We start from the raw sequence: 22,935 nt of genomic DNA on the forward strand, positions 1-22,935 counted from the left end.
AATGATAGAGACAGAAGGAGGAGACATAGCCAGCTTCTGTATTTGATACTAAACAGTACTCTGAAGGAAGTCACAATCTATATGCTACAAGTTTGAATAATTAACTTACTATATTTAACTAATTAAGGACTCATAATGAATAAGTTATTTTTATATCTACTTTCTCATCCTGATCTTGAAAAAATTTCTTCATATTTAGCATTATCAGGCATATGAGATGGGACAATTACTGCAGCTGAAACTGCACAACTCAGATGGGACATGAACCCATGTGCCAGGACTCAAGCCCAGCCAGAATTCAGATTGGGGCTTGAAACCACGGTCTTTTAATTGAAATCACACACCTGGTCTCAGGACTTAAGGAAGCTCAGGTTCTTTAAGTTTCATTGCAGAAAGAATTCAGTGAGAGACACAGTGATAGGTAAGAATGGATTTAATTAAAGAGATACACATTCCATAGACAGAATGTGGTCCATCTCAAAAGGTGAGAGTGACCTTGGGAGAAATACACTCAACAGACAGAGTGTGGGCCATCAGAAGGCAAGAGTGTGGGCCATCAGAAGGCAAGAGGCCTCGAAATACGGGGTGGTTAGTTTTTATGGGCTGGGTAATTTCATAGGCTAACGAGTGGGAGGATTATTCCAAATATTTTGGGGGAAGGGGTGGGGATTTCCAGGAATTGGGCCACTACCCACTTTTTGGCCTTTTATGATTAGCTTCAGAACTGTCATGGTGCTGATGGGTGTGTCATTTAGCATGCTAATGTATTACAATAAGTGTATAATGAGGCTCATGATCTACTGGAAGTCGAATCTTCCACCATCTTGGACCTAGTTGGTTCTAACCAGCTTTTGTCATGTCCTATGGCTATGTCATTCTTTTAAAGATTGTGCCCTCCCCCCTTCGCTCCTGTTTCACAACTGGGCATTCAATGTAACTCAAAATTTCCTGGCAACTAATGTGAGAAAATAAAACTGTTGGAGAGGGCTTCCCTGGTGGTGCAGTGGTTGAGAATCCGCCTGCCAATGCAGGGGACACAGGTTCGAGCCCTGGTCTGGGAAGATCCCACATGCTGTGGAGCAACTAAGCCCACGCACCACAACTACTGAAGCCTGTGCACCTAGAGCCCGTGCTCCACAACAAGAGAAGCCACTACAATGAGAAGCCCGCTTGCCGCAACTAGAGAAAGCCTGTGTGCAGCAATGAAGACCCAACACACCCAAAAATAAAATAAATAAAATAAAATAAACAAAACAAACAAAAAAAACTGTTGGGGAAACACTGACTGAAACCGCCCACCCTGGCCAGCACCACAGTAACCATTTGCATGAGTTATTTTATGATAGGAGATCCTGGTAAGGAACACAGAACTAGCAAGCCACCACCAACCGGAAGAATTTGGGAAAGGTCAAAAGGAGATGCCAGTCCATCCTACCAACCTCCCAGCATCCTTCTCGCTGGAATCCGTCTTGGCTGAGCAATGCACGCGCCACCAGGAAGGATCCTGAGTCAGAATGATTAGCCAGGGACAACCCGGAAACTAATCCCATCACCATAAAACCCGAGACTGTGAGTCAGGTGGCAAAGCAGTCCTTATCCTCCTGCTCTACTCCCAGGTGCCCTTTCCCAATAAAGTCTCTTGCTCTGTCAGCACGTGTGCCTCCTTGGATAATTCATTTCCGAGTGTTAGACAAGAGCCCACTCTCGGGCCATGGAAGGGGTCCCCCTTCCTGCAAAAAAACTGTAAGGGGAAAGAATTATAATAAAGTCTTTCATCCATTCATTTGTAAAAATTCTCAGAACAAGAAATAAACAGAAAGGTTACCTATCTGAGAAAATAATTTATTAATTATTCTCAATTTGGGAGAATGTATGTAAGGGTAACTGATATTTAAAAAAACAAAATTCAGCCAAGTAAATTTGAGATCTAATTAGCTTTATTGGGCGATTCAAGAATCAGGCAGCATCCCATCTAGCATTCCAGGAGTGGTACAAAATGGAAAGCTTTTATAGAAAGCAGGGTGGGACAAGAAAGCTATTAGCAAAAGAAAAAGGTTACTTTGGGCCAGGTCCTCTTCTTTTTGAGGGGAAGGGAATAGCAAGGATCTTTATCATGCAGATTACCTCACTTGTACTGATCAGGAAATTTCATATTGTTTTACAGGTCACATTTCTGGGCAGAACTGACACTGCAATTAAGCCGTGGTTTGATGTAGTGGAGGGCAAATGACTCCATTTGGGGCTTGTTTTTTCTTTTTTATTGAGGTGTCCAGCTCATTGGGGTATAAGCATGAGCTGGCTTTCTTTTTTCTGGGACCTGCCACCCAAGTTGTAGGTTGAACCTCCCTTTCTTACTGGGTGGTAGCTCTCTTAACAACTCATTTTGATCCCATAATTTTTCATCTCATAACTGAAACTGAAACAGGAGGGAAGGGGGGCAGGGCACAACCTTTAAAAGAATGACAAAGCCATAGGACATGACATAAACTGGTTAGAACCAACTAGGTCCAAGATGGCAGACAAGACTTCAGCTAGACCTTGAGCCTCAGTATACGCTCATTGTAACACCTCAACAAGTTAAATGACACACACACAGGTGCCATGACAGTTCCAAGGCTGACCATAAAAGGTCAACAAGTAGGTGGTGGCCAAGTTCCTGGAAATCCCTGTCCCTTCCCCAAAATAACTAGAATACTCCTCCCACTCATTAGCCTATGAAATTACCCACCCCTATAAAAACTGGCAACCTCATACCCTGGTGCCGCTCTTGCCTTCTGAGATGGTCCACACTCTGTGGAGTGTGTTTCTCTCTAAATAAATCCACTTCTTACCTATCACTTTGTCTCTCACTAAATTCTTTCTGTGATGAAACATTAAGAACCTGAGCTCCGTTAAGTCCTGAGACCAGGTGTGTGATCTCAATTAAAAGACTGTGGGTTCAGACTTCCCTGGTGGCACAGTGGTTAAGAATCCGCCTGCCAATGCAGGGGACATGGGTTTGAGCCCTGGTCCAGGAAGATCCCACATGCCTCGGAGCAACTAAGCCTATGTGCCACAACTACTGAAGCCTGCATGACTAGAGCCCGTGCTCTGCAACAAGAGAAGCCACCGCAAAGAGAAGTCCGCGCACTGCAACAAAGAGTAGCCCCTGCTCTCTGCAACTAGAGAAAGCCTGTGAGCAGTACAAGGACCCAATGCAGCCAAAAATAAACAAACAAACAAACAAATAAATAAATTCATTTATTTAAAAACAGACAAAAAAAAAAAAGAGACCCTGGGTTCAAGTCCCATCTAGGTTTTGGCTGGGTTTGAGTCCCCCTAAAACTGAGTTCCTCTGCTGAGTTTATGATTAACCTCTCTATCCAAAACTTTATTCCTTTTCTTGTCCCGCTCCTGTTCCCCTCAAGATTGAGGAGTATCAAAGAAAAGCGAGGATTGACACCGAGCAGGATCCTGTGGGGCCCTCCCAGGTACAAAAGATAACCCCCCACTTCTTGTTTATAGAAGAAGGCTTTAGTAGTCTCCTAGGCCTTCCCTGAGTTCCAAAGAACAGATTCAAATTCAAGCAGTTACTAATTAAAGAATGCAGAAACACAGGAAAAGTAGTCAAGAAACAATAATTCAGTGATAGAAGAGTCCTAGTTCTGCCTCAGGGAATACACATAACAATCTGATACATATTTTCGAGTTGTTCTGCAGGAACTAAGACCCCCATCCAGTCGGAGGATGGTAAATACATGCTGAGACGCCAGACTGGTGAGAACCAGAAGGTTGATGATTGAGATTCCTGGAACACCACCCTGTTTACCTCACCACCAACTAGTCCGAAGAAAGTTGTACACCCTGCAGCCCTCACCCCAAATATTGCCTTTAAAAACTCTTCCTTGGGAATTCCCTGGCGGTCCAGTGGTTAGGACTCAGCGCTTTCACTGCTGTGGCCTAGGTTCAGTCCCTGGTTGGGGAACTAAGATCCTGTAAACCAAGCGGTGCAGCCAAAACAAAACAAAACAAAACAAAACAAAACAAAACAAAACAAAACAAAACAAAACAAAACAACTCTTCCCTGAAAACCACTGGGGAGTTCAGGTCTTCCGAGCAGGAACCACCCATTCTCCGTGCATGGCCCTTGCGATAAACCTTTTTCTGCTCCAAACGCTGACATTTCAGTTTGTTTGGCCTCACTGTATGTCGGGCACATGGACTTGGGTTCAACTACATAACTGTCTCTTGGTTATGAGAATCCTTACATGCCAGTGTTTTTCAGTTCTGTCTGAATCTTCATCTCACATCTGACATAAATCTCTCCTTACTTGACTGAGTGAGGTTGCCATCCTCCCTCTGTGCTTATTGTTGCTTCCCAGGCCAACCTTTACTGGCCATCAATATCAGACTGATGTGGTGCCCTCTGTGTGGCAGGAATTTAAATGCTGGTCACATGTAGAGTGAATCTGAGAGCAATGAAGAAATCTACCCAAAATATAGCCACCAGGTATGAGAGAGCTAGCTCCTGTAAAAATCTGTCTTTATCCCACCATCTTGGTCTGCTTGGGCTGCTATGACAACAATACCATAGACTGGGTGACTTAAACAGCAAACATTTATTTCTCACAGTTCTGGAGGCTGGGAAGTCCAAGATCAAAGTACTCACAGATTTGGTGTCTGGTGAGAGCCTGACACCTGCTTCATAGGCAGCCATCTTCTTGCTGTGTCCTCACAGGGAGGAAGGGGTGAGGGAGCTCCCTTGGGCCTCTTTTACAAGGGCACTAATCCCATTCACGAGAGCTCAACCATCATGACCTAATCACTTCCAAAGGCCCCACCTTCTATTACTCTCACAATGGGGATTAGGTTTCAACATATGAATTTTGGGGGCACACAAATGTTCAGTCTATAGCACCCACCCAAGTGTTTGTGAAGCCACCTCAGATGGTCTATACCTCACAGATTTATCCTAGAGGCCCCTTGCCTTGGCACCCTGTTGAGGTGGTGCCAACAAAATGACCCAGGTCCAGATGCCTTCCTCTGGTGACACTTTTATTGTTGCCATGGCCAACGGTGGGTGGCCAGCTGCTCCACAGCCCTTTCTCTCAATTCTGGCAACACACTGGTCTTTCTCCCTTTCCTGGGGCATCAGGTACTCTGCAGAAGAGATGGTTAGCATCCCTGGGGATGGGGGCAGTGAAGGAGGAAAGAAACTCTTCCTGACCAGCATGTCCTCAAAGGCTAACCGCAGTCACATCTCAGTCCTCTCCTGTGGAGCAGGGATGCGATGTGGTGGAGAGCAGTACATGGTAGGACTAATTTCCTACTCTCAGTAAGCCTTGAGTGGTGTTGGCAGACCCCTAACAGCTGGTGGTGCTCTGAACTCAGAATGTGGGATGTTTTTATACCTTGGGTACTTAGCTTTAAGCCTTAGTCTCCATTCCTGAACCACAGAAAAACCTCACTCAACATTTTATAAAGACATGCACTGAAACCACATCATCAACTGTCACATCGATAACCTGACTTTATCTTGGGCCTTGTGCCAAGAACTAGGGTGAATACAAAGGATTTAATTATATTTTCCTACAGGCAAAGTGATTTCAGTCTGATAGGAGAGACTGAGTACATACATTAACAGAACAATGCAGAAAACAGACAAATATCCAGAACAATTACAGTAGCATATGCTTTATATTATGTCCATTTTGCAGAAAAAGGAACAAAGGCACATTTACTTAAGTGGAATGAGCCTAGATGTCTTCACTTCCAGCTTTGTCCATGTTTTAAAATTATTTTTTGTTTTGACATAACTTACAGGAGAGTCGCAAAGATAGTACAGAGAGTTCCTGTATACCCTTCACCCAGCTTCCCCTAATGTTAATTATATAACCATGGTACATTTATCAAAACTAAGAAATTAACATTGATACAATACTATTAACTAAAATATGGACTTTCTTTTTTTTCATTTCACCATTTTTTCCACTAATGCCCTTTTCCTGTACTATGATCCAATCCAAGGCATCATGTTATATTTTAGTCGTCATGTCTTCTTAGTCTCTGCCAGTCTGACAGTTTCTCCAGTCTTCCCTTGTCTTCCATGACTTTAACACTTTTAAGAGTTCCAGTCAGGTATTTGTAGAACGTCTTTCAATTTGAGTTTTCTGATGTTTCTCATGATAAGACTGGGGTTGTGGATTTTGGGGAAGAATACCACGGAGGTGAAGTACCCTTCTCCTTGATCATATAGCAATATAACTTATTACTGGTGAGTTGACCTTGATCACATGGTTAAGGTGGTGTCTACCAAGTTTAGAAACCAAGGTCTGACAGCTAAGTGCATTCACTGCTACTGGACCATGATTGCTTCTAGACCCTCCAGTGGACAGTTAGGAAATATATATGTATACTAGCCTATGTATATACACGTCTATATTTCCTTTTCTACTTGCTTATTTGTCACTTCTTTCTCTGACAGTAAGAAACCTGCCTCTCCCTACCTGTAATATATTTACTTATTTGTTCAAGTATGCCCTACAAATTTACCAACTAGACTGCAGTGTTTGTTTTCAGTTCTTTGTGTCTTTATCTTACAGTTTCAAGCAGAACATTGTTTTCCAAAATTACTTAGGCCCGTTCATTTCTTCCCCCACTCCCTTCAGTCAGATTATGTCATACATTTGTGAAGCAGTTAGATTCATTTTTTACAATCTGAATTTTATTGTGGGTTCCCCTGACAGCCTGGTGAATTTTTTTAAAATTTGCATATAATAAAAGTCACCCTTTGTGCTATACAGCTTTTTTTGTGTGTGTTTTGACAAATGAATACAATCATGTATCCATCACCATAGTACAATACAGAACAATTATCCTAAAAATTCCCTTGTACAGCTCCTTTGTTGTAAACCCCTTCCCTCTCCCCAAACCTGCCAACCACTGATCTGTTTTCCACCCCTATAGTTTTGCCTTTTTCAGAATGTCATATAAATGGAACCATACAATATGTAGATTTTTAGGTCTAGCTTCTATCACTTAGCAAAATACGTTTAATATTTGTCCATGTTATTGCATGAACCTACTTCACTCCTTTTTACTGTTGAGTGTGGATAAACTCATTGTGTGGATATAGGACACTTGTTTATCCATTCATCTGTTGAAAGACATTTGGGTTATTTCTAGGTTTTGGAAATTATGAATAAAGCTGCTATAAACAGTCATGTATGGGTTTTTTTGTGAATACAAATTTCACACTTGGATAAATACCTAATAGTGGAATGACTGGGTTGTATAATAGGTTTATGTTTATAAGAAACTGCCAAACAGTTTTCCAGAGTGAATGTTATGCCTTGCAATCCCTTCAGCAATGAGCGAGAGTTCCTATTGTTCTGCATTTTCTCCAGCGTTTGGTTGTCCACACTCATTTGAGAGCAGCAACTGTCCCCCCACCCCAACCCAACTTCCTCGTTCCTTTTGGCCTCTGCCTGGATTACCAAATAATCTGTATTCCTGCTTTGCAGCCTGCTGGTATTAGTGAAGGTAATGATTTTAGACTACTTCCTGTTTCCACTGTCTACTAAAGTACTCTTCCATTTTTAACCTCCTCACAGTCCTATAAGGCAGTTTCAGCATTCTTAAGTTGGTATGAGAGATAACAGCACCCTGCCTGAGAAGAATTTCTTTCTGACTTTTTCAAACCTCTGCTTTTGTGAGCCTCTTAGCTCCCTACTCATTTCAGCTTCTTTTTAGCGTAACCAAATGAATCCACTGAAATACAAGGGTGGTCAAGGGTCTTCACTAGACCCTGTAATGGCTATGGATCCGGCAGGATAGACCACTCCATGTGGCTTTCCAGCTGGGTGGCTGGGTCTTAATTCATCAGGAAGGAGCCATGTGTCAGGCCCCTGCTCAAAGTCCCTACCTCCTACCTTGGCAGCTCACACATTCTTGTAGTCATGAGAGTCTTCATTTGACATCTCTTCTCCATGTTTCATCTGACTGTTCTCACTCTGTGCAGATGACTGATAGGTCACATAATCCTTTAAGGCCAGGAAACTCCCTGACTGCACGACAGGTTGGATGTGGGTCTCGGGACCATCTGTCCTGCCCTCTACGTGGTCTGTATTTGAGGATGTCGCTTCCTTCTCCTCCTGTTGCTGGTTTCCACTGGGATCTGGTGGTACATTTTCATAATCTCTGCAGCACTGAAAAGTTCCCCAGGGCTGCTTCCCTTGGATGGTCTCGAGATCCAACACTGCCATGTTGACATAATCATTTGAGGTCTGAGAAGACCCTTCCCCATCGTTGAGTGGATCACTGCTCTCAGTTCCTGGAGACCCCAAACTGGTGCAGTCACTGGCGTTCCCACAGCCCTCATCTATTTCTTCAGTCAACTCCAGCACCTTGGTACTTGGGAGGATGAAGAGGTTCCCAGGAGGGCTGTTGGTAGAAGCTAAAGTCTCAGCAATCTCCTTTGCTGTGGGGATATTGACATAATCTCTTGAATCCTCTGAAGAAGTGCTTGGGCAATCTCTTGAAGCTCTGACATTGACATAGTGCGCTGAGGGAGTGAGGTTTCCACACATCTGGGGCCCCATGGCATTGTCATAGATGCCCACTGCATACCCCATGGCATGAGTATGGGCTCTGTGCACATGGAGGGCATCACCTGCTTGGGAGGGCTATGAGTAAGAAGAGAAAGCCAGTGACAGGATAGAAGTAGAAACATGGACAAAACCTTTCTTCTTCCCCGCCCAGTACTACAACATCTAATGGTTCTTTCTCTCAGTTCTTCACTTTGGAGAAAAGGTCTGAATCAGGGGTCTCAAACCTCAAGGCTTCAGATGCTAGGTAGGAATAAGTGAAGTAGGCTGAGTTTAAGGAAAGCAGCAGTGTAAATTTGACAATAAATTGCAACTGTTTTTTGGCCACACTGTGGGGTTTCAATGGGGAGTGGGGGAAGTATTATGAATTGGAGAGAGCTTGCCACCCCAGAGCACACTGAGAGGCGCGGCATAGTGGTTAAAGGTAGAGGCTTAGGCTCAGACTGAGGGTGCAAGTCCCAGGCCTCACCACGCTGTGCTGAGTTTGGGAAAGTCACCTAATCTCACTGTGCCTTAGTTTCCTAACTTATAAAATGGGTATAATCATAATAATATCTACACCATGAGGGTTTTGTGAGGAGTAAATGGATTACTGACCGTAAAGTGTTTAGAATAACTCCTGGAACAAGAAAACACTGAAAAATGCTTGTTGTTATGTTAGTATAGGGGCAGCTGACACGCAGATCAGCTGATTATGGCCAATTAGAGATGCTAGTCTGTTGTTTCCAGAACTTCTGATTTTCAAGAAAAGCTGGACATCTGGACTTTAATGTGAAATCATTTGGGTTTTTAAATGTTGCCAACTGGTTCAAAATGTCCTTCAAACACTACAGAGTACAATCCAAACATGTTTGTGGGCTTAAGCCAGTTTGAGATCTAAACTCTAGATGCAAAATTCCCTCAGGGCCCACCTGAGTCCTAGAAGTAGCTTTAGCAATGGAGTTTCCTCTGCTCTTCCTTTTATCAGCCACTTAGACTTTCTGCCCCAGGAAGTCTTAGAAGCAGGAGCAGAGCCCAAGGATGGGACATGCAAGAGGAAGAGGAAGCAAAGGTGGCGACATGGAGTGGCCGCATGGTAATCAACCTAAGCCCCTGAGTAAAGAAAGGCTGGGTAACAACCGAATTAGCAGCAGCTGCAGCATGGCTGTACTTACCCAAGGACGGTCACAAAACCAAAGGAACTGATTCTTTTCACAAGCTAATGAGAACTTATCTATGGAAATAAGCACCCTGATCTTCAAAACAGTCCCTCTACTGTCCCTGGTGTGACTCCTCCTGGGGAGCTGCCTTCAGAGCCAGACTACAAGACACACGGGATTATTGTTATTAATTGCAATAGTCCCCTTGTAACCTCAAAGGTATCCCCGACGTGCTCAGTGCTTTCTACACCAGTTACAGTGCTGAGTGAACTTACGAGTATTTCTGCTATGGAGGAGGATTGAAACAATTTGACATAGGCTCAGAAGTAATTGCCAAAGTAGGACTTTAAGAGTATTTTGAGCACGAACAGCACTGCTGGAATATTTAGGTACCCTCCCAAGGTGATGACTTTGAAGGGGACAACACTCATTTGGAAAACACATTTCAGCTCTAACATCGTGTCCTTGAATACATGTGCCCTGGTGCCTTTCCTAAAATCCCAAGTGCTTGCTCCTCTCTTTCTAAGTTTTTTGCCTTGGTTGGGAGGGAAGTCCTGAGGCTAGTCGTCCCAATTTATTAATAGGGCCTCGAGGGCGGGGGGCAGGGGGAGAGTGTGTGTGCCAAAGGACATGCTATTTGCGGTGAAACAAGAGCCAAGACCTAGAACTCTTGCACTTCAGCTCTTCTGCCAGAGACATATCATTTCTCCCAAACGGGTTGTCATTTCTCTTGACTCTTACCACATGCTCAGAGGGAGGGCTGTCAGAATTTCTGGAGAGGAGGCTCTCGGTACTGAAAATACGAATACTTCTTGACGGATGTCTTCCTGAAAGGACAGAGAACAAACCCTGAACATAGTCAGCCAGTCCTCCGAGTGCTTCAGCCTGTACAATCCCTGCATCTTGGGTGAAGTGGGTTTGTGTGATGTCTGGTGTTTGGGGCCTGGCGTTCTGTGGGGAGAGGGTCAGGGCTACAGGGATGATGTGCTAGGGGACCCGGAACCCTCCTCAGCTAGCTGAGGACAAAAGGACACTAGCACAGGAATTGAGGAGGCTGGGAAGGAGGCTCCTGGGGCGAACCCTCCCTGCCTTGAGGCTGGAGGCCATTTTCTCCTTCTGTATGTCTTTCCCAATGCTAGACATACCCAGCTGTCGCCTGCTTACGTCTTAACTTACGTCAAGAAAAACCAAAGCTGCTGTCTATGTAATCAAACCATCATGCTGTACTCCATAAACTTATACGGTGATGTATGTCCATTTTTTATCAATGAAATCGGAAAAAGAAACAAACAAAACCCCCAACCCAGATGACCCCCCGCTCCCTTCTTCGAGCTCTCCAAGCCCCCACTGGAGTTGCATCTTGCAGTCTATCTATCCCATTCTCTCTCATGCTCCCTGAAGGGCAGAAAGGTCTGCAACTTTAGAGAAAGTTGCTTCCAGGTGAGAGGTACATTCCGGGGGTAGAAGTTCTGTAGGTCTGGACTCCAGGGATTAGAAAGAAAAACCTACCCAGCTCTTCTTGTCTTCGGGGCAAGAGGTCATAAATATTTTTGGTTCCTTGTCTGGGTCGAGGCAGAGTGAGCAAGGGCATGACGGTGACTCGGAAGTAAGGAACTTGCCCTGCAAGGCAATGAGAGACACGGAGGTCATGGCTGGGCCCAGCTGCACAGAATGCGGGGCCCCCTGGGGATGAGATGGTCCCTGAAAATATTGCCCACCCTCACCATGTATCATGAAAAATATGTTTTCAGACTTGACCAATTCCCTTTGAGCTAGAAGCACAGGGGACTCAGTGGACAGAAGCAGGGCACAGGGATACCAGGGCAATGACTTTCAAAATGGAACTCCACTCAGCACTGAGCCTTATGGAGCCACAGCTTAGGATCCCAAGGGAGACCATGACCCGTGTGTCAGGTAAGAACAGAGGACTACCCAGCCCAACAGTTTATCTCTGGAGGGTAAACTGGGCTTTAAATACCAGGCTAGTTGATTGATCTTAGGGTGTCTCAACTTTGGACAAACAAGGGACTCACGCTTCTTCCATTTACTCCAGTTCCACAGGATGCAGAAAACTGCGACAACCAGGAGGATGGCAAGGAGTCCCGCAAACCCAGAAAAGATGCTGCTGTAGTGGTCTTTAGCTCTGCGAGGAAAACCAAGTGCCATGACCCAGCCATAGGAGGGTGGGAAGTTAGAGAAGATGCTTCCTTTAGGAGGTAGGGCTCGAGGATTTGGAATGAGAGCCCAGTGAAGGAACGCTGAGGTGGGATGGACTGGGTGGTGGAAGAGAGGGTCATCTTCCCTTGGAGAGAGGGAAATAGGACATGGGAGAAGGAATCTATCCCTTTTGAATGCCTACTGGATGCCAGTGTTTTGCATGTGAACCTTATTTAATCTGTACAACAATCCCATTTCTCTTTGTGACCAAGGAATCCGAGAATTAGACTCAGAAAGGTAGAGTAACATGTCAAAGATCACATAGGTAGGAAAGAGCATGACGGAACGTGAGTCTAGGTCTGTTTGGGCCCAAAGACTGTTCTTTCTATGGCTTCATGCTGTCTTCCAAACTTGTAATGTCAAGTCCACCTGCTCCTGCTTCCCCCATTCCCTGCTCCTGGGCTTTCTGTCTTGCTCGAAGGAGAAGATTACCCAACTTAAAATTAGGGAGCAGCTCTGGGACAAGGGTCCAGGTTGTCTGCACTTGAATAACCCCTGTAGCACCAACTTGTGGAGCTGGTCTCTAAGCAACACTCTGGTGTTCTGCGGAATTTAACCAATGCAAATGCATGGAGCTAGTTCTGGGTTACATGCAATTCCCAGGCAGGCACGGAGTTACTGCTCTGCTTTGCCTATAAGAAGCAGCCAATTGAGGTTACAGAAGGACTCACTAGCAGACCTGCTCCCCCAATTACTAGAAACCAGGTCATCTATCAGGGAAGATTTTTGTCCTCCTGAGTTCTGGGCTTGTTTACCCAACTCTGTATTGGACATTTCCACAAGGTTGCCTAATAGACATTTCAAACCAAAAATGTCTGAAACAGAACTCCTGTTCTCCCCCCACAAACCTGCTCCTCTGGTGTTTCCCATCATCTAATGACTCGGCCAAAAACCTTGGAGCCATCCTGGAATGTTTTCTTTCTTTCACACCCCACTTCTAGTTAACCAGCAGATTCTGTCTGCTCTTCCCTGGGCATCTATCCAAACCAGTCACCTCTTGCTCCTCCATTACCACCACCCTGGTCCGAACCACAGTGCATTCCAAGTGGACCTTTGCAAGAATCTCTCTAATGGGTCTCCTTGCTTTCACTCTTGGCCCCAACACACTATCTTCACACACGGGCCAGAGTGATCCTCTAAATGGTAAATCAGATCACGTCCCTCCTCTGCTTGCTATGATACCCTCCATGACTTCCTATCACACTTGGGATAACATCCATAGTCCCTACCCAGTGAGGACTTCATGGCCTCTTCTATTCTGGCCTCTGCCTGCCTCTGACCTCATTTCCTACCACTTTCCCTCTGACCTTGACCGCCAGGACTCCGTGCTGTTCCTGGCAAAGCAGTCTGGTCTCTCAGACCTGCTGCTCCCTCTCCCATAGCTCAGTCCCTCATTTCATTCAGGTCTCTTCTGAAATGTCACCTCCTCAGACAGGTCCTCCCTGGCCACAGCCTCCCTGGTACTCTCAATCCCCTTACTCTGCCTTGGTTTTTCCTCATAGCACTTATGACTGACTGACATTATGTTATCCATGCATTTGTTCATCTGTTTCTATCTGACTCTCCCACTTGACTGTAAGCTCCAGGAGGTTATGAACTTGTCTGTCCGGTTCACCTGGTGCCTGTAACAGTGCCTGGTACTCAGTAGGGGCCTGATGAATATTTGTTAAATTAATGAATGAGTAAATTATCAAACAAATGAATGAATATAGAAATAGGATTTTTTTGCCGGGGGAGCTGCAGGGTTCTGACACTTTACGAATTCATTCTCCATCAAGGCCTCTGTCCACCTGCAAGTGACATGTATTTGTTTGTCATGGTAATGATATTTACCTCCCCAAACTACAGTGATTTAAAATTTATTATTTTGAGCTGTGCTGTTATGATAACACTGAAATGTATACCTCCCACTGTCAAAGTTTCAACGGCTGATGAATTTTTTATTTAATATAATATTGAAGCTTTTAGCTGTAAAATTTATATCTACGATTAGTTCTGTGGGGTTTTATGTTCTAAGGATATATCTTTATCATATCTATGATTCCATTTTTATTCATGGCAAGTTTTTAGGGCCTAAAACACATGAAAAAAGTGGGCTTTTTGTTTCCATCAGAGTGGGAACTAGTTTTTGTTTTTGTTTCTTTGAGGAGTGATTGGTGGGACCTGAGACAGAAACGATCGAGGACAGCAATCAGGGCCTCTGAGCGTGAGAAATCCAACCAGAGCAGGCAGACAGCTCTAAGGAAATGCAGTGTTATCATATTTCGTCTCCTCCTATCAACTCCTTTTTCTCCTCAATACCCATTTCTTTCCTCCAAGCAGTTCTGAGTAAACTTCTCTGAGCCTAGAGTTTATTGGTCTCAGGGGACCACTCTGGTGAGGGGTGGCAATACTGCTGGGGTAGAAGCCTCCCAGGGTAGACCAGGGCCCTCTGTCTAAATCAGGGGAGGGGAGAGCTCACCACCCGGGCCACTTACCTGTCTGGGCTGCTGAGGGTTCCCTGCAGAGTGCTGGGCTGTGAGGTCCTCCCTCTGATTTCTGAGCGGGTCGGTATGGTGACATCCATTATCCCAGGACCGTCTCTGGCTTCAGCTCCTCCTTCTAAGCCTTCTCTTAATCGTCATCTGCTTGCCAGCCTGTCTGCCACTTTCCCTGGCTCTTCCGAAATTGCTGACTCCTAGGAGAAAAGGCAGAATTGGTTTGTGTTTTACATATAATCCTGTGTGGTATAACCAATTTTTGTAGTAGATAAGAATGACAGAACTCCTCCTGGTCTCCATGTGTTCCGAACATTCCCTAACATACAACTTTTTACTCTCAAAATTCATCTTCTTAAATCTTTATTTACCAAAGTCCCTCACAAATAAAGTCTATTGGTTTTTATTTCTTTCTTTCTAAAGTTTCCCATCTATCTTTCTAGAACTTTCTACCGCCCAATCAACTCCTTACCCTGCCTCTGTCCCTTAAATGTCAGGCTGACTTGACCCAAAATATGAAACAACAGGTTTGGTTCTACCTGGATGTAGCTGCGATGCCGACTGCAGGAGGGGCAAGCTCGTCTGGGTGTGGTGCTCCGCAGAGAGGCTCAGGGGGAAGCCAGGGTCTCTGCCTTGTTGCGGGGATGTGAGGAGCACTGATGGGGAAGCTGCCAAGAAGGCAGAGACAGGCTCCGTGAGAAGCTCATCTTCCCCCAACCCCCAAAGCAGAGAGAAGAGAGCAAACACTTTGCCAGAATGGAAACAGAGAGTCAGTTACAGGAAGCAACACCGCCAACGTGCTAATGAAGCACGGGGCCCAGGAAATGCTGCTCAGCTCTTAATAAGGTAGAAGCAATCATGTCTGCACCCCGTTCCCTGGGCTGGCCGGCGCGCTGTGTTCTGGGCGGAGCGTGATTCAAGATGGGGCAATGTGGTGAGGGATCTGTGATTGTTCGTCCTGGGTTTCTGAGACACTGAGTTTTATAAGCCTCCAGATTTACCATGTTTGTTTCAGCAGACCTAAAGAGCATTGGGGAGGTGCTCTTTAGAAACAAATGCAGATCCCTGGCACCCGCTGCTGATTCGTGGGCGGAGGGTGCAGAGGGGGACCGGTGGTTTTCATAAACACTTCCCAGGTGATTTTGACAGAACTGGTCTGTGTTTCACATTTTGAGGACCTCTGCTCTGGGTACGAGCCCCAGAATGAAGCCCCAGAATGAAGCCGGATTGACATGGCCCCGGGGGCCTGGCCCCGGGGGCCTGCCCTCGGGGCCCCCGGCTGCTGGCTAGCTTGCTTACAGGGCTCTTCAAGAGAAGATCCATCCCAGTCTGGCCTGTTGTGCACCTGTCTCAGAAGCTGGAAGATTCACTCCCCGTGTCTACCCAGTGTCCCAAACATCAAAGCTTTTTTAAAATAAATTTATTAGTTATTTATTTATTTATTTTTGGCTGCGTTGGGTCTTCGTTGCTGCACGCGGGCTTTCTCTAGTTGTGGCGAGAGGGGGCTGCTCTTCGTTGTGGTGCACGGGCTTCTCATTGCAGTGGCTTCTCTTGTTGCGGAGCACGGGCTCTAGGCACGTGGGCTTCAGTAGTTGTGGCTCGCGGGCTTAGTTGCTCCGCGGCATGTGGGATCTTCCCCCACCAGGGATAGAACCTGTGTCCCCTGCATTGGCAGGCGGATTCTTTTTTTTAACATCTTTATTGGAGTATAATTGCTTTACAATGGTGTGTTAGTTTCCGCTTTATAACAAAGTGAATCAGCTATACATATACATATATCCCTATATCTCCTCCCTCTTGCGTCTCCCTCCCACCCTCCTGATCCCACCCCTCTAGGTGGTCACAATGCACTGAGTTGATCTCCCTGTGCTATGTGGCTGCTTCCCACTAGCTATCTATTTTACATTTGGTAGTGTATATATGTGCATGCCACTCTCTCACTTCGTCCCAGCTTACCCTTCCCACTCCCTGTGTCCTCAAGTCCATTCTCTACATCTGCATCTTTATTCCTACCCTGCCCCTAGGTTCTTCAGAACCATTTCTTTTTTTGTTAAGATTGGCAGGCGGATTCTTAACCACTGTGCCACAAGGGAAGTCCCTTCAAAGATTGTTCTAAGCTTTTTTTCTAGCTTTCTCCCCCTCTTCCTTTTACGCATTTCCTGACACTCTTTCGTCTTGGGAGAGTCCAAGGAAAAGGGGCCACTAAGACTACTAGTGAAGAAGAGCCTCTGATGTCACTTTCCACAAGGAAATGGATTCCCAGCTGGATGGCAGGGAAGCCAGCCAGTGCCTCATCACATGCTTCTCTCTTATGTCATCCCAGTGGACACTGAGGCCTCAGCTTCCCTGAGGTGTCGGTGCCTGCCCGGTGTCCAGGCTCCCAGAGGGCTCCCAGGGGAAAGGCCTGCAGGTTGGCCCTGGCCAGCTCTCCCCTGGGCTCTGCCAGTGCAGGTCTTCGCTGCCTTCCCTCCAAGTAGCCTTACCTGGCAGGAAGGAGAGATGACTCAGAGGCAGCTGGTTCTGGAGCTGGAACCTGGGTCTCTGTCCACCTCTCCTTTGGATGGGTCTGAGTAAGAACTAGGACTCCTCACAGGGGAAGAAGATCCATTGCTGCATCACACTTGTGGCTGGGACCGAAGGAAGAGAGACGGCTCTACAGGCCTGTCCGGAGCCATTGGTGCCAATAGGGGATGGTGTGTGAACTGGGAACTTGGAAGATGGTACATGGGAAGTGCAGATAGAACCAAACCTCAGCACACTGACAGCTACTTAAAAAAAAATTTTTTTTTCAAGCACTTCCCCCTGCCTGTGATCATCTCAAGGTCTTATCATGTTATCTTATCTACCCAGTCGGCTTGAGTCAGACTAATCTCTCCGGTCTTATGATTTTCTCCTGCCCCCGCGCTTGAGTGAGACAGCCTCCACATAGAAAGTTCCCAGGCTTCACAGTGAGCTCTGGGTTTCCAGGCCCTGGCTGCGCCCTTTCCCCTGCTCTCCTTTCCCTCCCCATGGTACATAAACCAATCAAACCCACCACTCAAAACACAAAACAGATACCTGAAGTTATTCATCGTGATAGTGGAAGAAAACTACTCACTCCTGGGTGACAGGTTATGTGTTTTAAACCTGATTGCTCTAGTGTTGGCTTTTAATCACTCTTAATGACTTGAGGGGTTGAATGTGACATATGATTCTAAAGTGTTAAGATTGGTTTTAAATAGACAGAACTTACGTGTCCAAGCAAGCAAAGCCCTTTGAGGGGGCGGAGCTACACGCTAAGCGTTATTGCTAATACCAAAAATCTTTCAGAATCCTCTCAGGAAAGACAGAGCACTGGGTTAAGAGTATCAGATCTTAAATTACTACCTGGGTGATGTCGGGCAGGTCCTCTAATCTTTTTGGCTGTTTCCTTGGATGCAAAATGACGATAAAAATAGTGTTTAGGTAATGCTGTTGTGAGAATTAATTGGTCGAACAATGAAAAATGCTTGGCTTATGCAACAGCTCATTAAATGGGGCTGCTATTATCATGTCATCTCCTGATGCATGAGACTCATTTCTTTACACTTAATGGACTGCTCTCTCAGGCCTTTCTTCCTCTCTCGATGCTTAGTCTGCCTACCTTCTGCGTGGTCCTTTATTCTTTAAGCACATATCTCTGGGACATCTCCCACCGCACAGTACCAGGCACTGGCTTTGCACGTAAAACAGAAGCGGTCCCGGCTCTCCTGCCGTGGTCAGTCTCGGATGGCCACCCCCTTGCAGGCACTCTGCACTCCAAGCAGACCCAGCTCATTGTTACTTTCGGACTCTAGGCCTTTGCACTAGTTCCTTCATTTTACCAGCAGATTCTTTTTCTCTTGTAGAATTCCAATAAAATCACATTTTAAGAGTTCATACTGGTTACTTCTGGGATGTGGGGCTTGAGGTATTTTGTTATTTTCTTTTTCAGACCCATTGTTTGAATTATTGCAAAGATCAAGTGTCATTTTTATAAAAAACAAAATTGTTATTTTAAAAAATGTGCCCTAAGCATCACCACTTCTGTGAAGCCCTTTGCACCTGGAACTGGATTCTTGGTGTTCTGTGTCCCCGTGGCACCGTGTGTAACAGCACCTCTCAATTGTTGGGATTAGTTGTTTAAATGTGTGTCTCCCCAAGTAGACTTTGAACCCTCTCAGGGCAGAGACTGTGTTTTAATTTATTATATCTCTGGCATTTGGCACGGTGCCTGACTGGAGAAGTTCTCTCAGGCACTTATTGCTGCTGTGAATTTATGACTTAAGTGTGTAACAGGGTGAGATATTGAGAAAGAAATGAGTGTCCTTGTCTTTTTCCTGCTGTGCACTAATGGGCCAAAGGACAAAGCCATCTCTGCACTGCTCTCCCTGCACCTCACAGGAAGGGCAACCTGAGGTCCTGTGTTGGGTCTCCTTTGTCCTAGGAAGGGGTTAACGGTGGCTTTTGTATTTCTGGGCCCCCCAGAATGCCAAAATTGCCCTGTGTGAAAGACAACTGCAGTCAGGCTTTGTTTTTGAAGGTCTGGGGGCTGGGACAGTGGAGCAGGATGACAGCTGGAGCCTTAATGGCAGCAATCCCACCCCTCTATGCTCATTTGCTCGTGTCCTGGAGGCCTTCTCCAGTCCAGGCATGTCTGAAACAGAACAAAGGCAGAGAATACCTTCCTTTTAAGTTAACGTTGTGAGAAAGCAGGATTAGGACAAAACGATTTAGAAAGTACAGAAATATTTCTTTCACCTCTCTGCTCCCTGCCCCCACTCAACCAAAGGTCCTTGGGAAGAGTGAGGAGAATTTGGAAGCAAGGAGTGTGACCAGACTAGGGGACAGCTTCTGTCCCCTCCGCTAAGCCCCAGTGGAGGAGGTGGGTTGGCACTGCCGACAGGTAAGCGAGCCCTTTCCTTAAGCCTGGTGTCCTGAGAGAAGGCCGACCTCGGCCAGCTTGGTCCTTCTGGAGTTCTTCGTTTGGCAGCCTCCCCCTGAGTCCTGGCAGCTGGAGAGCCACGGAGCATAGATAGCTGTGAGGCTGACAGCCCGGTCTTCCCTCAGCCCCAGGGCTGTGAGAGAGCTGGCCTCCATCCCCTGAGCCCACACAGGCAGAGAGGCTCTGGCAGGAGGCTGATGACTCCTCAGCAGAGGGAGCAGGATGGGTAGTCGCATCAAGAATCAGATTAGAGCACAGCGCAGGTCAGAGGAGGCGCCGAGAGCAGAGGGCCTGCCTGGGGACCAGGCAGCAGCATGACAACAGGCCTGGGAAGCTGGAATGGGGAAGGCACAGGTCAAGATGGTTTTCTTTGTTTCCTTCTTGTGTGAGTGAATAAAATATTATTTCAATCATTTCATTAACTAGGACATCCTGAACAAGCTGGGGTGGCAAGTTTTTCTGAACAAGCATTTTCTTTTCACTATTTTGTGTGTCATAGGACAACAGCATGACAGTGGGGCTTGAATTTACCTGTATCCCTTAGTATTAGCCTAGGCCCATGTGTGGCATGTGTGCTAGCTAAAGCTGCATCACTGTCCTTCCATTTTCCCTTGATTGCAGCCACACAATAGCCAAAGTGATCCCCTTAAACTGTAAGATAGATCTTTGGAATCCTCAGTTAAAACCCTCCAATGAATTCCTGTTTCATGAAAGCCAACCTTATACTGGCTTATAGGTTCTTGCGTCCACTTCCAGCCCTCCATCTCCGAACTTATCTCTTCACTTTCCCACTTGGTCACTCAGTGCCAATCCCTGGCTTCCCTGCATGTCCTCAAACAAAGCAAGAGCACCTGCCTCAGGGCCTTTGCACTTGCTATGCCCTTTGTTTTGAATCTCTTTCCTCTCCATATTTACCTAGCTCACCCTTTCACTTCCTTCGCTTCTCTTCACAGTCTTCTTTGTCAGAGAGGGCTTCCCTGACCACTCTACAAAAGAGCAACCCTCTTGCCCTGTGCTCCCTATTTTCCTTACACCACTTTACTTTTCTCCTTGGTCCTTGTTACCATTCCATATGCTCTGTATTTACTTGTTTGTTTTGGCTCTCTCCACAAGACTAAATTCAAAAAGGTCAGGGTCTTTGTTTTGTTCCCTGTTGTATCCCCAGTGCATACATTGGTGTCTGGCATAATAAATACTTGATGAATGAATGAGTGGACCAATATTCAAGTGGAGGAGATGAGACCATAAAAAATGACTAGCAGAGGCTGCTCACAGGCCTTGGCCAGTGCTAGCTAGTTTGGTGCTAGATTTGACTTGATTTAGAAAAGAAGAGAAACAGATTTCTTGTACTTTAGGGGCTATGGAACAATTTGTCTTTGTTGCAGGTGTGAGTGGCTGAGCCCCAAGTGAAGCCTGCAGGTACTGTCCCAGTATGCGGTAGTGCTCAATGCACACACAGTGCCGCATTTCAGGGAAGATAAAGCAATGGAGAAACACCATCTAGACGTTCTCTTATGGTTATTAATAGCAATTTTAGACACCAGAGCAAGAAAGAGTGTCAGAGTTGGAGAGACCCTTAGGTCACACAGCAAATTAGCAGCAGGGTTGGGATTATAACACAGGCCTTCTAATTCCCAGGCCAGCTCTTTCCACCAAAGCTCAAATGAGCCACTTTGCTTCTCTAATTTTATGCCATTCCATTGGGTTAGATCTCTGGATTCCCGAACTACTGTTCTTCTTCACAGCAAATTCCAAAGCAGAACAGCCAGATAACAATCTCTGCAGAATGGACTGTAATCACTAAGTTTTACTCTATATTATTTATGCTTACGTTGATAATTATAATGGGAGACGATGAAGACAGGAACCCAATTACGCTTGCTTGTGTGTTTAATCACACAACTTGTGACATTGTCACCTAAGTTTGGATCATTTCAGCACTGATTATTTGATTTGTTAATTAGAACCTTAGCATTCCAGAGCCGGGGGACCTTAGAGATAACTAGTTCATAGTGCTTTTAAGTCATTTTTTAAAGCTACAGCTGACCTGGAAGCCAAACACTTTAAAAAAAAAGAAAAAATGAACACCGTGGGCTCTGAATCATTGCTGAGGAATCCCTTTCAGGTCTTCAAAGTATAACTGGAAAATGATTGATGTAGTTCCACTTTCTCATTGTAGAGATGGAAAATCAAGCCAGTCAAGAAGCAGACTTCACATCAGGATTTTACTCTATCTAATTTTTCTGTTTAAGCTCCTCCACCAAAGGGTGAGCAGAAGAACATTCCAACCCCTTTTCTCTCCTACCTGATTAGCAGCAGTTTCAATTCAAAGGTTTAATGCAAAAGGTGCAGGAATGCTTGACTCAAATGAAGGGTTTGGATAACCGTGGCTGAAGACAATCACTAGTTTCCAGACCTTCCCTCCTCACCTTCACGTTCTCTTTCAAAAGTTTTCATATATATTTACTTTATTTTTTTAATTTAATTGTTTGCCCACGCCAAGCGGCTTGTGAGATCTTAGTTCCCCGACCAGGGACTGAACCCATGCCCTCGGCAGTGAAAGCATGGAGTCTTCACCACTAGACTGCCAGGGAATTCCCTATATTTGCTTTAAATAAGGCCAGGATATGAAGATCTGGAATTAAAACAAGAAACTTAACCTAATCAACTGTGCTGTTTGGAGGATGGTCTGCATGGCCATTAGTACAGGGGACATCAGAGAAACCAAGTGGGGCCTGAGCCTGAACTCAGGGGCCAGGTCTAGCCGAGTAGGGACGGTGCAACTGGCTCTGAATGTGATGGCGCCAGCCACTCAGACAGCTCAAGTACTTCATGAGCATCAGTTAAACTTCTGATTCTAATTTGGGCTTCCAAATACGTGGGTCATTTAAATTCTCATTGTAAGTAAGTGTGAAGTGGCATTTTGGTTTTGACACCAGCCTCCCAGGAGGTGACACTGGGAGGACATTCCCAAGAGACCACTCCCTTCTATGTGTGTATTTACTGAGGATTGGGAGGTGTTCTTTGAAATAAATTTCAGAGAAGATTTACAATTAGTTCCAACAAGATATGGGCAAGCCCAGAACCCAGAAGTCACTGCCTAAAAGGCTAAGAGTCAAGGCTAAAAGTATTCTGGTCTATGAATCTAGCTAGTTATTACTTCTCGGGGCTTAGGTGCATGTTGGGGACAACTGGATATTAACAACATAACACAGAGATAGTAATAGGTGTGTTTTATTTACAACAGGGTTTCAAAGTTTGCTGGTAAAGGACATAGCATTTTTATCCTGCTTGCAGTGACATGGACCCAGGTCAGGGGGTTGGTAACCAGCATACTGGTTGGTAACCAGCTTACTCACTCAAATCCAGTGAGTAATCCTTGGATTTGCGCAGAGTTCAAGTCAGGGAGTTCCTAGTAGTGTGTATATACTTGGGGGTGGGGGAAATCAGTCAGTCTTGATGGAGAGTTTCAAACAAACCCGATGGCCACAGGGAGAGGATATGGTAGCTGAGAAAGAGGAGATTCACAAGCCATTATTAAAGATGGAGGGCAAAGAAACTACTTTTTTTAGAAG

The 22,935-nt window shown here is 45.6% G+C and overlaps 1 protein-coding gene across 1 annotated transcript; it reads right to left on the reverse strand.

Moving 5' to 3' along the window:
• Positions 1-574: 574 nt before the first annotated feature.
• Positions 575-14,414, reverse strand: LAX1 (lymphocyte transmembrane adaptor 1). Its single transcript, XM_082396915.1, has 4 exons — positions 11,758-14,414; positions 11,234-11,344; positions 10,466-10,551; positions 575-8,663 (listed from the first exon to the last, which is right to left on the reverse strand). The coding sequence occupies exons 1-4, from the start codon at positions 11,888-11,890 to the stop codon at positions 7,920-7,922; spliced, it is 1,074 nt and encodes a 357-aa protein (XP_082253041.1). The 5' UTR covers positions 11,891-14,414; the 3' UTR covers positions 575-7,919.
• Between the last annotated feature and the right edge of the window lie 8,521 nt (positions 14,415-22,935).

The sequence above is a fragment of the Balaenoptera borealis genome (genome assembly GCF_965194805.1).
Source record: "Balaenoptera borealis genome assembly, chromosome: 1".
Lineage (NCBI taxonomy): Eukaryota > Metazoa > Chordata > Mammalia > Artiodactyla > Balaenopteridae > Balaenoptera > Balaenoptera borealis.